We start from the raw sequence: 14,767 nt of genomic DNA, 5'->3' as shown, positions 1-14,767 counted from the left end.
TACCAGACTTTATCATCCTTTCCCCTTTCCTCATTTGGACGCAACTTTGTTTTTCTGAAGGATGTCTTCCTGCTGTTTCATCATGCTTCTTTTTCCAAATCCTACTTAATGTGTGACATGCATTTACTTTCTGACTTCAATATTATATTCTTAATATTCTCCAAGCCACCTGCAAAGATTTAACTCTCTACAGTGTCCTCTTCAGCATCTCCTTAAGAGGCTTCATCAGTTTTATATTGTTTCCCTTTCAAAAGTTGAGTATCACTCTATTGATCATTTTTGGTTGTTGCTTCTTCAAAGCCATCAAAGGTAAAAATTATGTATTTGCAGCTAGAGAGAAGTCTTTCAGATATCAACACTTTTGAAGAGATTCTGTATGCTAATCACAATTAAATAAAGGGTTAATTCTCTCTTTGTGGGTTCTCTGATCTGTCGAATTACAAAGCTGTCACTACTCCTAAATGAGTTAGTCTGGGCAGCATATTTGTCCAGTTTGCACAGCCACTTTTTGCATTTGCAATGTTTATAACTCCCTCAATATACCAGTCAAAGCTAATCTTCTGGCTTGTCAGTTAGTAATATGTGTCTGATAGCACAGTTATACACTTGGAATTCATAGGAATTCTGCCTCAATCACTGAAATGATAAATTTGTTAATCTGAACTAACTACAAGTTTTCTTTAACAAGCTGCACTACTCTGCCACTGGCATGGCCTACTCAATCTTCCTTGCACATTGATAGTTTTGTTATAGCATTATAACATATAAATGTTATATAAAGCTGGACCTTCTTAGTTTTCACATTTTACTTATATAGCAGTGCTATGTAAGTCCAAATAGGTTGTGCTATTGGCACATTTTTCTCTTCTGTACCTTCTAAAATTGCACTTTGTTTTTTTCTCTATTTCATGTTTATCACCATTCCAGGGCAGTTCTGTGTGAAACCTTCAACACCGGCCTTCCAGATACCAGAATTAAGTTTATTTTTAAATATTGATGATGTTATCATAAGCTTGCCCAAGATGAGACATTGCAAAGATAATTACATAACTAGTACTAAGACCAGGAATGCAATGGTTGCTGCCTTGGATAAACGAGTTTTATAATTCTACAAGAAATATTGCCATCCAGTATGCAAAGCATTATTGTTACAAACACTATATGCAAGACCTTTTCACCTTGGGAATAAAAAAAATCTAGCCCATCTCTTGTAGTGTACAAGTTCGTATTTATTAAACATTATCATTGCTACCATTCCAAGGCCATGGTGATTTAGTCTGTGTCATTTGTGTGGGGAGAAGACAAGCCAATCAGAGGCTTTGATGCTAACTTTGAGCAAAATAATCATTGCATCATTGTATTACAAGTGAGAGGTGAGACTACACATAGTCTACACATAGACTTACTGAACTGTACCAAGGACTTAACTGAATTATTATATGGCTATCTCACTTGGAAAGCAGATTCCACTTTGTAAAAGATTTTGCTGTTTGAGATTGTGGTTTCATTTCAATGCAGGTGTACCAGTGAGCAACTGAAATTAGAGCAAGCCGGTTTCCTATGTATTTTTTTTTCCTATGGCTGGATTCTCTCTGTCTAATTAATTGTGAAGCCATATCAGATAATTTTTAATGTTTGTCTTTAGACAGAGGGATAAACTCACTTTGCTCCCCATCCTTAGGGAAGACACTACCAGTGCCTCTCCTCCACACGCTGTCTGTTTCCATAAAACCTGTAGTATTGTTATGTATTTGATGAAGTTTGTTAGGCAGTAGGAAAAAACACATGGAGCACCCTTGCATGTAAACATCACCTCTTACGAAACCAGGACAAAATCCAGGTGGTAGAGGATCTTCCACAGCCACAGCCACAGCAGCACAGTAATTCCTCATGACCCATTGAGCCCAAGACCATGGCTGGTGGTATGGTGAGGGAGGATGCCAGTTCACATGAATGGCAGAAACTGAAGTCTGGTGGGAACCTAGTTGATATCTGATCATATCTGCAGAGAATTTTAATTATGACAAAAAAGGTGAATTATGATGAAAAAAGCAATTTCACAGTTCAGCCTAGGAAGAAGATAGGGAGAAAAAAACACAGTTGATCTCTTCACTAGTCTGAAACACTAGCAAAAGGAGAAATGTTACAGCCAGTGCAAGAAGCAAAACAGATGAATAGATGAACGTTACAGATTAATTCCCTTCTCTTACACTGCTGCTTGAAGTTGAGAGGCATTTTGTGTCAAGGAAATGCTTTTGTTTTTGTGTATTGTGAGAACCAAGCCTACAGTACTCTGTATGAACTGTATGTAGTGGGAACTTCACAGTTCATCTGCAGCAGGTGAGTGTACAGCTATGGAAATTTTTTTAGGTGGTCCCTGTCTTTATCTGTAACCTGTTTGCTTTTATCCAATCACTTTATTGCCTATATATAATTCATCAAATAACTGCTCTACTGATAGTTGGAGTATCTGAATGCCTTACAGTTTAGCCATTAAAACTTTCAATGTGGTCTCTTATGGCAGCCACAGATGTGATTTTCAAAAGGATATCTGATGTCTATGGTCAGAGACTAGTCTGAAAATTGACAGATCCAACATCCCATCTGATTTCTTCCTTCTGTCAGGGGTAGAGAGTCACTACAAGCACCTTCACTTCCCATTTTTAGATGTAGACTACTAAAAAGCATCCTCAGCTTTTAAGGCATTGATAGCTTGACTTTACTAAAAACTGCAGAAAAGGAGTCTGGACTTTTAAAAAGCACTTAATAATTGGCTGGTGTTGGTATTCAAATGAACTATTTTGTGAATAATGCCAAATAGCAAAAGGCATTGTAAGTTTTTAGGTTTCTTATCTTGGTTACTTCAATTGACATGCTTATGAAAAGACAGTTAATAGAGCACCACCCGATACTGGCCAAATGCAGAACTTTGACACAGGAAGTCAACGAGTATTTGTAATTAAAATGGAGTTCAAATGAGTCATTAGCTAGAATGACTGATTGCCTTCATAACTTTGGAGTCTACATTTAGTTTAGTCTGTATTACTTGGATCAACTTTAACTGCAAGAAAAATATTCTTAAAATTATTTCATAAAAGCAATTGGGACATGGAATATACATGACACGATATTCCTGAAATAAACAGAAACTTGTCTCCAGCAGCACTTATAATGTGGTAAGTACTTTTCAAACACACAAAAGATAATACCTGCTCAGGCAAACTCAAGTAAAGAATTCACTAATGAAGAATGCACTTAAAACCCCCTAAAATTATAAAATCCCCTAATAATTATAAAAGCAAATAATACGAATAATTATAAAAGCAAATACAATTGTTATTTGCTATTACTAAGGCATTTCTGAGACTGGAAGAGGTGTGCTTCGGTAAAGCAAATTGCAGTTCACTTCACTGCTTATATAAAAGAAAAACATATGCATAGTATTTTAATGACCAAATTTGCTTGCATAATACTTTTATTTTCTTCAGTCCCGAAATATATTAACTTAAAAGAACATTCTGATTAACTTACAGTAATAACTAAGTAAAGTCTATGCTGAGTAGTCAAAATATCACATATTCTTGTGCGTGCGTTCAAAGAAACATGTATTTGCATGGGCTAACATAGTTCCAAGGGCGTTTCTGTTCTGATACAAAGTTTGGGCAACTGTGTCTAGACCTGTGTTCCAGACAGTACTAAACATGGAACAAACATGTTAAGCTTTCAGTGGTATATGTTACGCAACCAAAGAATATCCACTGGTAAATTTGGGTGGAAATTGCAATCATTTAAAACTGAATAAAGATTGTTTTTTCAAATATATGGTATTTATAGTTTGATAATTTTACAATTACTGCTGATGTCTGCATAAATTTCACTTTAGTGATTCTGATATCAGAACCTTAAGCTCTGGCTTCCTTCTGATCAGGGAAAAAAGGTAAAAGTCCTTTCACTCATTCACTGAAATGAGCATTATTTCAAAAGGACTTGGTGACTACTCATCATAATACATTTGACTTTATTTAAGCAGTGAAAATGTTAACAGTACTGACTGTTGGATTGCAGCTGTACCAGTTGGATAGCAACTGGAACAAAATGAAGGAAACACGGCTATTTACAAAGATAGAGCAGAAGTGTCTCCAAAAGACAAATTTCAGTTATGTTTTAGAGATTTTATCGATAACTGTAATAACTGGAAAGTTTGGGTTTTTTTTTTTTTTAAATAAAGTTCATACTCTAGTGGTTGACTGAAAGGTATCTTTTTAGACTCTTGATTGATTTCTTGAACGGGATCCTTTGCAGTTTAGGAGGCATTGTTCTAAGATATCTTCTACAAACTATATACAAATTATAAGCAAAACCTCCTAAAAAAATTCCAGAGCTACACAGCAAAGTAGGAGCAAAATAAAAAACAATGGAATAAAATATCATATCTTTTCTTACAAAGGTTAACATCAGAAGAGAAAATAATCTTTTTTTTAACTTACTGATTGCCAAGTATTGGCAATAGGATAACACTTCTAGATTGTCCTCATATAATCTCATTTCAGACATCATCGGTTTCAATGTGGAGGTAATAAACTCGCAAACATTGCTAATCTACATGCAGATTTTTTTTTCTATTTCTTCATTGTTGCTGCCATATTTCTTGCTGTCAGTTTGCTCAGAAAGTTCTGCTTCTAGAAACCTACCAGAATGCTGCAAAATTTTTAAAGATGGCATTATGCTATTACCTCCTCCCTATCAAAATCTCTAGCATGACCTTTCTGGGAATGACATTAAAATAGCAAAAATCAGTATGTATGTATGCACATGCTATTACTGAAAATAAATACAGCAGTAGGTAACATAATTCCTGAACATCTCTACAAAGAATGCAGTCGAAGCAGTGACCTGTCCTGCACTTATCTTGAATGAGCTCTTACTGAAATCTGCTAATGGGTTCTGATAATCTATTATTTATTGCAAGAGAGTCTAATAGAGAGTCTTAGTAGAGGATTCTCCTGTGTTTACAACACTTTCGTCTAAAATCTCTCACAAGTGACAGAAACATGGCACCTTCAACTAGAGATACCATTTCCTTTGGTTGCACCTATTTCATTTCTGTTTGCTTTTAAAAACCAGAATCCTTCTTCCTCCCATATATGCAGCTTGACCTGCTGTCGTCTAACCTAGTGCATCTTTAGCTTGGTCTTACAGAAAGCTGTAGACACTGATACGCAACCATAAGTATTACTTGGGCTTGAGGACATACCTCCATGTTATACTTTTCCACTGTCCTTCTCAAAGGATCCACAACCTGCCAGCAAATCAGGATGCAAAGATCAATCAGTAGCATCCCTCCAACTATCACCAGTAGCTTCTGGTCTTTAATGATCTGGAGAGACAAAAAAAAAAAGGGAAAAAAAAAGGGAGGGAGATTCCCATCAGCCATAGATAGATCCCTGTACAGCTTTGTTCCTATATAGGGAGAAAAACACAGGTTTCTAATAGAAAGACTTTTTAACAATAAATGTAGAAAAGTTTCAGAAATATCAAAAGATGAAAGCAAGAAGACATAATTTATTGTAGTTTGTTTCACAGTTTTTAGAAGTATCTAAAGTGCATTTTGATTTCTAAAAAGAAACTGGGAGAACAAATAGTAAAATCGATGTCTAGGTTTAATATTAACTCCTGAAAATTAAAAAAATAATACCTTTAAGGAGTCACTATTGTGTTTATACACGCAAATGTGGAAGTGTTCCTTACATCTCTCAGAATAGCAGAGTTGAGATAATTTTCACTAAAATTTGCAGAGTTTGATTCTTAATAACCTTCTCAGATGTGGAAAATACATTTGCAAGGCAGAAAAAGACAAGTTAATTTTGGAGGTTTTGTGTGTTTTTTAACATTTGCCTTTGTTACCCAGGGAGCAGAAAGGTACGATGTATTTTTTTCTATATTAAAAAGGTTACACGTTTTTATGCACACACAACTATATGTTTTTAATTTTGCATGGATTTGAAGTTCAAAAAAGAAAACAAGAGTTGCTAATAAAAATAACATGCCAAACCACGTGTTACATCTTGTATAACTGCATGCAGTCCCTATGTTATTTCTACTTCTACGCAAACGAACATAGAAAAAATACATTGCAAGTGCTAACTTCAGTTGCAAAATTCTACATAAATATTAGGCCTAAATAAACTTTACACCAGTCCTCTTATGTCTATGTTCATGTTTTAGAAATTAACACATACTTGTATTGCTAGTGAACACTCATCCAACATTGACAAGATATTGCCAAACTGTTTCAACGTGGAAAAACCTGTATCTTTTTCCCTAGATTTGGTTCTCAGATACAGTTGGTTTGATCCAAATGAAATATTAAAAAATATTAAGCCTGTGCAGCTTAATAAAGCCATGTTTATTTCATCTCAATTTGATAAACTTGTTAGGATTCAGAAAATGCATTACAAAGCCAGAAGTGTCCGCTAATCTTAATACAGACGAGGCTGGTATTCCTACCTAGAATAAATTGTATTTGCATTGAACTCCTACCAGCATAAGAAAACTATAAAAATGAATGTCATTTGAAATAATTTAAGAGAAACTTTAGAAAGTTTGGTTTTCAAATTATTTAGTGTTCTCTAAAGGTGTTTCTGCAATATTGTGCATCACTTTGTTAATCTGCTAGTTTATTTTATAAACCATTTGGAGTAAACTAAGCATAAAATAAAAGATAGCAATCAGAATGATTTAAAGGATTTGATGTTTTATTTTCATTTCCTGAGACCAGTTATGTAGATCCATGTAGCTCCAGGATCGCAAAGGACCAGAAAATGGTGCTTTTCACATGTCTGCACAAGTAATGAAACAGTATGTCCATCTCATCAGAGGTAGCACATGATGCCTGGAGAGGGAGGGTGAAGCATGAAGGTGCAGCTTCATGGTGGTATGGCTGACTGACAGACAGCTTGGCAAGAGGAACTTTGCAAGGAAAAGGTGTCTTGTTGGGGATGTGCAGGAGGGAAGACTGTTGTGAAGGTGTTCCTCATTAAGCTTAAAAGGAAGAAGATATTAAGCAGAGATTCTCAGACACAGCTTAGTCATGTGTCTTCTTTGGGAAAACATAATTATGCCCAACCTTTTAATTGTTTACCAAGGTACAGTCAAAGCTGAAAAAGGATGGTTAATGACTTTACCCAATGTAGAAAAAGCCTATGTGTTTTTTAACCTCTTACCTAATGCCTCTAAATGGGACTTGGGTGAAACATACCTAGTATGAGTGCAGACATATGAAAGAACATCGCTTGGAGTCAAGACCAAACAGAATTTGGATTTATATGTAATTTGGACACCTCAAGCCGATTGTCTTTTTTTCCCTCTTAAATAGCTAGGTAATTTGTTTCATTGGCATAATTTTGCTGGTCTTTCTTTTTAATTGATGTGGTTTATTTTACTGATATTGGTTGTTTAACCATTACGTGTCTAGCCTCTCCCAGCAGTCAGTGAGCAGAGACAGAATCTTCAAAGGGCAATTCATCCCACCAATCTTGGGTACAGTTTCAAATCAGAGCAGTTAGTGTTCTGAAATGTGTGTCTTCCTTCTCCCCCCACCCCCCATCCTCCATGAGGGTGTGAACAGTTAACTTCAGCTAAAAACAAGCATTTGATAAACTTAAAGATATGGAAAAACAATCTGTCAAAAATGTTTCCCTCTGCTCTACCGAAGCACAGAAATTCCTTGTATAATACCTTAACACATCAGTAACAATGTCTTATATTTCTAATGAAAGTAGTGATTTTTTTACGCAGGACAGGTAAAACGTGACCCAAATAGCCTTCTGTCTTCTGAATTTATAAAGACTATATTGATAATGAAATTAAGGTTTCTTCAGATGCAGATTTACCAACATCTGGTAATATTAATCAAACTGGTACAGCAACGCCAGAAGGAAGAGAATGAAAAGGTATTATTAAAAGCAGTAAAACTTATAATCAAAAGAAATTTCACATTAACACTTCCCATTCTGGATCATGCTGCTAACTGCAATCTTTGCTCTCAGCTATGTTTTGTTCTGTGCCTGATCTTGCACTACTGCAGGTCTGTATTCATATTTTAGTTTACATCTAAGTTTAGTACCTTTTTTTTTTTTTTTTTTTCTGCAGGTAATATCACAACAAATACAAGCAGAAATCCAGAAAACAGTGTAGCTCTTCCTTGGATACCTCTTGGAGCTTTTTAATATTGTTATATTGTGAAAGGCCCTTTGCTGTACAGAAGGGGAGAGGCGCATAACAGCAGCTGTCACTGGCAGCAGGTATTATTCATCCCGTACTTCTGCCATACAGCCAAGAGGAATGCAAGCAGAAGAAAGCCTGTGAGATAACCCAAGGACAGGAGTCCTGTACAGCACAGCATTAGCATCTCATGCACCCATTGCAACCCTGCTCCTACTTTGGCAAAACCATTGTGGCCATGCAACTCTGAAGCTGAACTCTTCACCAAAATGATAGCTTTTCAGAGTGAGACATTAGGATTCAATTATTTTTCACTTCTGCCAGTGATTAGCAGTTTGTCCTAACATAAATTTGCTCTGAGAAATGTCATTAATACATCACTAGCAGCATTTCTAAAAGGCTTGCTGATCTCCTCCCTCCGCCCTCAGGAAGCCCTGCTTTCCCTCTCCCCAGCCATCACTCCCACCCACCAGCACTCCTTAGGTTCAGTACATTCACTCCTTGGGAAACACCAGATGTACTGAAGGAGTCTTGACTCAGATCTTGTGAATCCAACAATTTTTCTGTCTGACAAAAGAAAGTCATGAGCAACTGAGGCTCCTTAGAATCAGATATATCATTCTCCTTTCAGAACAAGATTCTTGTTTTTTCCCTTTTCATCTTCCTTCTGGTATACACAGTAAATCAATCTTGGGAGAAATCCACAGTGGCTAATATAATCCATTTTTTCGTAAGTGCTCCTGATTCCTTGCTGAAGCCAAGCTCTCATACAGCAGCATCTGTGAGTACTATTTTCTGCCATCTGTGATTGGATAGGTAAATCTGTCTTATCCTGGCAGAGCTGCCCACTGTTATAAATGCCATCGCTACCAGTCTGGACTATTGATCTGGATAGGAAGCTATCTGTCCTAAAAACAAATTCACTCAGAAGCAAAATTGTTAGCTCATTTCCATCTCAGCAACATCGCTGTTTGGGCAAATTCTTTTTGTTTTTTTCTGAAAATTTGTGACCATGAAGGCAAGTTCAAGATCTAAGTCCTTATCTTCCATTGACCTTGTGGTCTGATCGCAGGAGATAAAACCTATCTAAAGCTCTGGGATGAAGTTTCTGGCCATGAAACTTGGGGATGTCCAAGAAATATCACAGGTTCTACTGCCTGTCATGGCAACTTCAAATGCCCCTTTGGTTATTATTTCACAGACCTTTTGTGGGGCTTTTTCATTTCCTTGCTAAAGTACATCCATTGTGTCTTGCTGGACACCATTCTCAACAAATTATGGGATCACCTGGCAATTTGGCAAATGACAGCAATTAAACATTTTTGCAGGCAAGGCTAAAGAAAACTTTCTGTTATTTCTTACTTTATTAGAAACCAACTCTATAAATGTATATGATGTGGATGTTAAAGCTGAACTCCATTCTAAACCAAGAACAGAGAGTCTTACATATGAAGACTTACTCTCTTCTCCAGGATGCAACATTAGCTTTGTACTCTCTGAGTTCCACAAATAGCTTTCCAGTACCGATTAAGTAGTTAATTTCCTCCTGGCTTTTTTTTCAGAGTTAGTTTCTTTATTACTAGGAATTTCACTTCCCTTTCTCAGATAAAATATTTTTAATTTTGAAGAAAGATCTATTAGCTGAATGTTGGTGATTGGTTTGTTTCAGCTTTGTTTTGGTTTTGTTTTTTAATTTAATTCAGAGAAGCACAGTAAGGCTGGAAGTATTTTTGTATCTATTTTTAGGTGTGGGGCTAAACATATATTTTCTTTTTCCTTGAAAATTTAGGCAACTGTTCAAGAAGGCAATTCTGCTTTCTCTTATGCAGATTGACCTTTCCTAATCCAGCTTACAGACCTGTCCTTTGCATTCTGGCACTAGCTAGATAAACACTTAATGCTATTCAGTAACTACTTTTTTCATTTGTCTCTTCCCTGGACTACTGGGATGGAAACTGTAGAGAGAATCCCTGTTTAAAGGATCCCTCTGTCAAGCTTCCTAGATCTTACTTAATTAAATGAATTAATGAAGCTCTCAGTCTGAAACCCAGTGTTCCTCTCCCTGGTACATGCTGATAGGAGTCCTACCTCTGAACTGGAGGGGAAAAGAGCAAAAAAACCCCACCACTTTTTAAGGAAAAAAAGATAATGTCTGCAAGGCTGGAAAAAGAGACCATATAACCACTGCTAAACTTGCCTTCAGGGTATTCTCTCCCTCCTTTAAACTACCCTTTCATTTTTCCCAGTACGATTAACAGACACCTTAGGGCTAGACCCTTACATTTAGTAGGCTGGTACAAGTGCGGTGGTGCCATGAGGTTGGTGATGTACAGTCAGAGGTAGATAGGTAATTGTCATACATGGGCCAAGGGAGATATCTGTCTTTGAGTTATTAAAGCCATTAATATTTTAGTGAATTATTCTGTGATATTTTCTTAATTTATATTGTGTAATGAAATGAGAAAAAAGAACTATTGAAAACACATTATGCCTTGTTTCCAATAACTCCACAATTTTTTTTTTCAACAGTCATTACAAGTATTTCCTATAAGAGATTCTATGATTAGTATTGGGAATACTTTTCATACTGCAAGTACATTAGTTTTAATGAGTGAATGCTATCATATTAAAAAAATACGTATTTTGCAGGAGTAAGGTTTTTCTGGCCAGTAAGTCACTGATAGTAAAAAGCTAAGCTTAAGACATTTTACTCTTGAGACATTTTATTCTCTTAGAGGTATTTTGATTAATTTGATGAAATATTTGTATATATACTTTAAAAAAAGAAAATAATTTTCTGTGAGGATCCACTATGACATCTGCAGTCTGAGAACTTCATAATTTTTGCTATTTTCCAGGATAGTGGAGTGTGTGGTACTACTGGTGATATTAGGTGATTGGATATGATAATACAAGTTTGGTTTTGAGAACTGAATAGCTACAGTCGCTAGCCTTCTAATGCATATATTTCTAGGATGGTTCTTCTGTGCTGACTCCTGCTGAGGACAATTTCAGAGCATCTTCGGGCACAGCATTGCAAATGTGGATGTGTTGATTCTATGCCTTACTGCCAGGAGAAGCTATTTAACTAGAAGGCATCTTTCCCATTTCACAACTCATACAAAAGAAAGGGAGAACATCCTAGAAGGATGCTCTCTAGGGTGAGCAGAAGATAAGAACTTTGCAGAGCTATAGAAGGAAAGGAATTCAGTGATAGCTTAAAAAAAAAAAAATCCTCATTGAAAGCTTGAGTCTCAATTATGGCGACAACGCATCAGAGAATTGGAGAGATGATTGTTTTACTGACATTGCTAATCCAAACGGAAGAGGCACACAGAGTGATATAAGTTTCCCAAAACTGTCCCAAATGGACAAAAATTAAATACACTTGAATCTTGAAAATCAAAATGGCACTAAAGAAATCTGGCTTAACAGCATTTCAGTTACTTATTATTGCTGTAAAGTTTTTGGAAAACAGTTTTAGAAACAAACCTCAACATTGTGTTAACTTCTGCTCACTACCATAATTAAAATATATGTTGCCCTGTGAGAAATGCATGCAGTCACACAGCAGGTCAAATTCACCTTTGAGAGAAATTGGATCTGCTGAGCATGGACCAACAGTGGCTATAAGGATGGAGGAATTTCTACCAGCAACATGAATTCTCATCTTTAGTGGTAAAAGGGTTTTCAGTCTTCAGAGGAAAAAAAAATATAAGTGCACAGAGGATTTCAATGGTCTGGAAGAAATGTTCTGATTTTGTTTGAGATAACATCAAAATACCTAGATTTTAATATTTTCTTTAATGAAGAATTCTGTGGGAAAGCATACTACATATGGGGTGAATGGGGACAAATAGCTGGGGACATCAATGCACTTGATTACATTTACAATCCAATTTCAAGCTATTCAGGAATAAATTGCCTCATGCTGTATAGCGACATGTTCTTTATTTCTCTGTCATCCATTAGTCTCTTAATACAGAGAAATTACAGTTGTAGCAGCATTTATGAGAAGTTACGTTCCACACAGAGTTTGCATTGTTTTCGTGGCTACTGAGGTTCAGCCTTATCAAACTGTACTGTGCAGAAATTTACATACATAAATTACTTCAAAACCAGATTTTTCTCCTAGATGTACAGTTCATTAGCTCAACTTCCTTCTGTGACAGGAGCCTGAGATTTAGCTTCCCCATCCATATTTGTATGAATGTAAATTTTAGAAATGCGATTCCTTTTGTTCCCTGTCTGGCATTTTGACTTGAATAGCTCTTACGAAAAACATGATGCTTATTTTACATCTAAATATACATTCTAGGATTACACTGAGTATTTTTGAGGCTTTGGACTGAAAATTTATAGTTATAGCTATTTGAGGAAATTATAAAATATGGGAAGTACTATATCTGTGTATTAATAACCCATGAAGCCACACCTGAATAATTTACACTGCACTGTAAGTATCATGGATTACTTGGTCTAGTGCTAAATATGCATAATGAAAAGAAAATAAATCCCAAACATAAGTAAATTGCAAAGTCCTATCTTTTTTCTTACTCTCAAAGACTGAACAAAAATGCTGAACATTTCTTTACGTATCCATATGCTGCTTCATTTTAAGCAGATGGCCCCTAATAGACTCTTGTACTGTTGGTATGGTTACCCAGAGCAAAGTTTTGGATTCTGACACATCTCCTTTTCAGACTTATGATCTCTCATATATACTTAAGGAAATACATGTGTATCCTAGGGGACATCCACCATATAGCTTTTTGTTGTACACACAAAAAGCTTTAGCTAGATTCTGGAAAAATATAAATATTTACAGTCTGAAGACTGACTAGAAAAATAGTTCATAGCAGAAGTTACAGAAAGAACTAATTAGATAATGTGATTTATATTTATGCTAACATAGAACTATGTCTATAAATGCATTTAAGTGAGTAAATAAGATGTGGCCTGTGAGGTTCTGACCTCAGCTCTGTGCAAAAATAATTTGGAAAACTTTCCTTCATCAATTTTTAAATTATTAAAATAACAAGTATCTGTTTTAAAACCTCCTTAGGACTTCTGTGAGAAAGACTATAGACTGGAGAGTTTTTCAAATGAGAGTTGGAGATAGCAATAAACAGAGACAAGCCGTGAGGAAAAGGCAGCAGCACTTCTTTCTCATAAGTGTGTGACCTCCATCTGCTTTCTTCTCTCTGTCGTGTTTGTTTGTTTGTTTTTTTTTCCCCCAGGGACACCCCATGTAATTGCAGGTACCGAAAGCTTCCCTGCAGTTGGTATCGCAGGGTGAGAGCACACAGCGAGATGCTGCCCACACTGACTTGGAGGGGTCAGGATGGGGGCTGCTCAGAACCACTCATCGGCCATGTGTTCTGCTCCCCAGAAAGAGCATGGGTAGTCTCCTACCCCTTCCAGTCTTCCATGTGTCTCAGTTTATGGACCATTAAGTAGATGAATTAGGGAGGTGGGGTAGTAAAATTTCTCTTAGAAGATGAGAGTAGGAAGGCAATGAGCTAAAAAGAATTCCTGCTCTGTTTCACTGGGGTAATAAATTTGCTTCTCAAAAACAAGTGCTTTATTTTTCTGAAAATTGGGCTGAGAGAGATTTCTAAAGCATAACAAATAATTCTGGCAATTAATTATTTTTTCTCATGTTGGCACTTAACTGTCTTACACATGAGACTACCTTTCTCAAAACTCCTACTGCCTTTTTAATTATGCATGTTTTTTCTGGTTTAAGTGAAAAAGTGACTGTGTTGTTACACAGTCCTATTGCCTGTCCAGGGCAGACTCACTATATCTGCTCCATGACACTTGCACTTTATAGAAAACTAACACTGCACTGGTGTCGTAATAATGCACATGGGGGAAAAAATGTTCGTTGTAGAGATCCTAGCAAGCTGTAGGTTTTCAGTAACTGACTTTTTATCTACAACATAAGACTTTTAATATTTTGATGAGCCTAGTCTTTTAAAAGAAAGATAACTCAATTATAGAGAGATCTGCATGCATCAGCAAAAGGAATCTTTAGATCTTTGCACATCTCATCAGCTTGGACTAAAAGAGTAACTACTAGATATCATGAATTGTACAACAGCATAACAGGAAGACAAGGCACATATTTAGCCTTTAGGTTTTACAGACACATAGTCATAGATACTGAACAGTGAAACTCTAAAATCCTGTGTTCAGTTTTTACGCTCTGTCCATACTTCTGGGCAACCATTCTGGCCAGTCCTAATTTCAACTTTTTCTTTCCTCTTTGGCCTTTGCCACTCTGTATCTCTACTATTCAGGCCTGCCATCATACCTCTAAATTTCAATCTTAATCTAATTTTAAATGAGATCTAGAGATCTCTTCAACTGGAGTTTGTCACTTGAATCCCAAACTCAGGTTCTATGTTTCACCATACTTAGCTTTTTTAACCACTTCTTACAGTCTTACCTGCCCCATTCAGCAATTTACTGTCTCTCAATCTTACTTTTACTCTGGGAATTCTTATCCAAATACAGTCTCTTTCCCCAGTTCCTTCTC

The 14,767-nt window shown here is 36.3% G+C and overlaps 1 protein-coding gene across 1 annotated transcript in view; it reads right to left on the bottom strand.

Annotated features, from left to right (window-relative positions):
- The window catches only part of GABBR2 (gamma-aminobutyric acid type B receptor subunit 2), a 487,689-nt gene that overhangs the window by 127,363 nt on the left and 345,559 nt on the right, over positions 1–14,767 (bottom strand). The window contains exon 13 of the mRNA XM_061995459.1: positions 5,255–5,377. Coding sequence (XP_061851443.1) covers positions 5,255–5,377 — 123 coding nt within the window. The remainder of the gene's footprint in view (positions 1–5,254; positions 5,378–14,767) is intronic.

This window comes from Colius striatus, chromosome 4 (assembly GCF_028858725.1).
Source record: "Colius striatus isolate bColStr4 chromosome 4, bColStr4.1.hap1, whole genome shotgun sequence".
Lineage (NCBI taxonomy): Eukaryota > Metazoa > Chordata > Aves > Coliiformes > Coliidae > Colius > Colius striatus.
The sequence above is the reverse complement of the archived record's forward strand: the minus strand, read 5'-3'. Positions and strand labels throughout refer to the sequence as shown.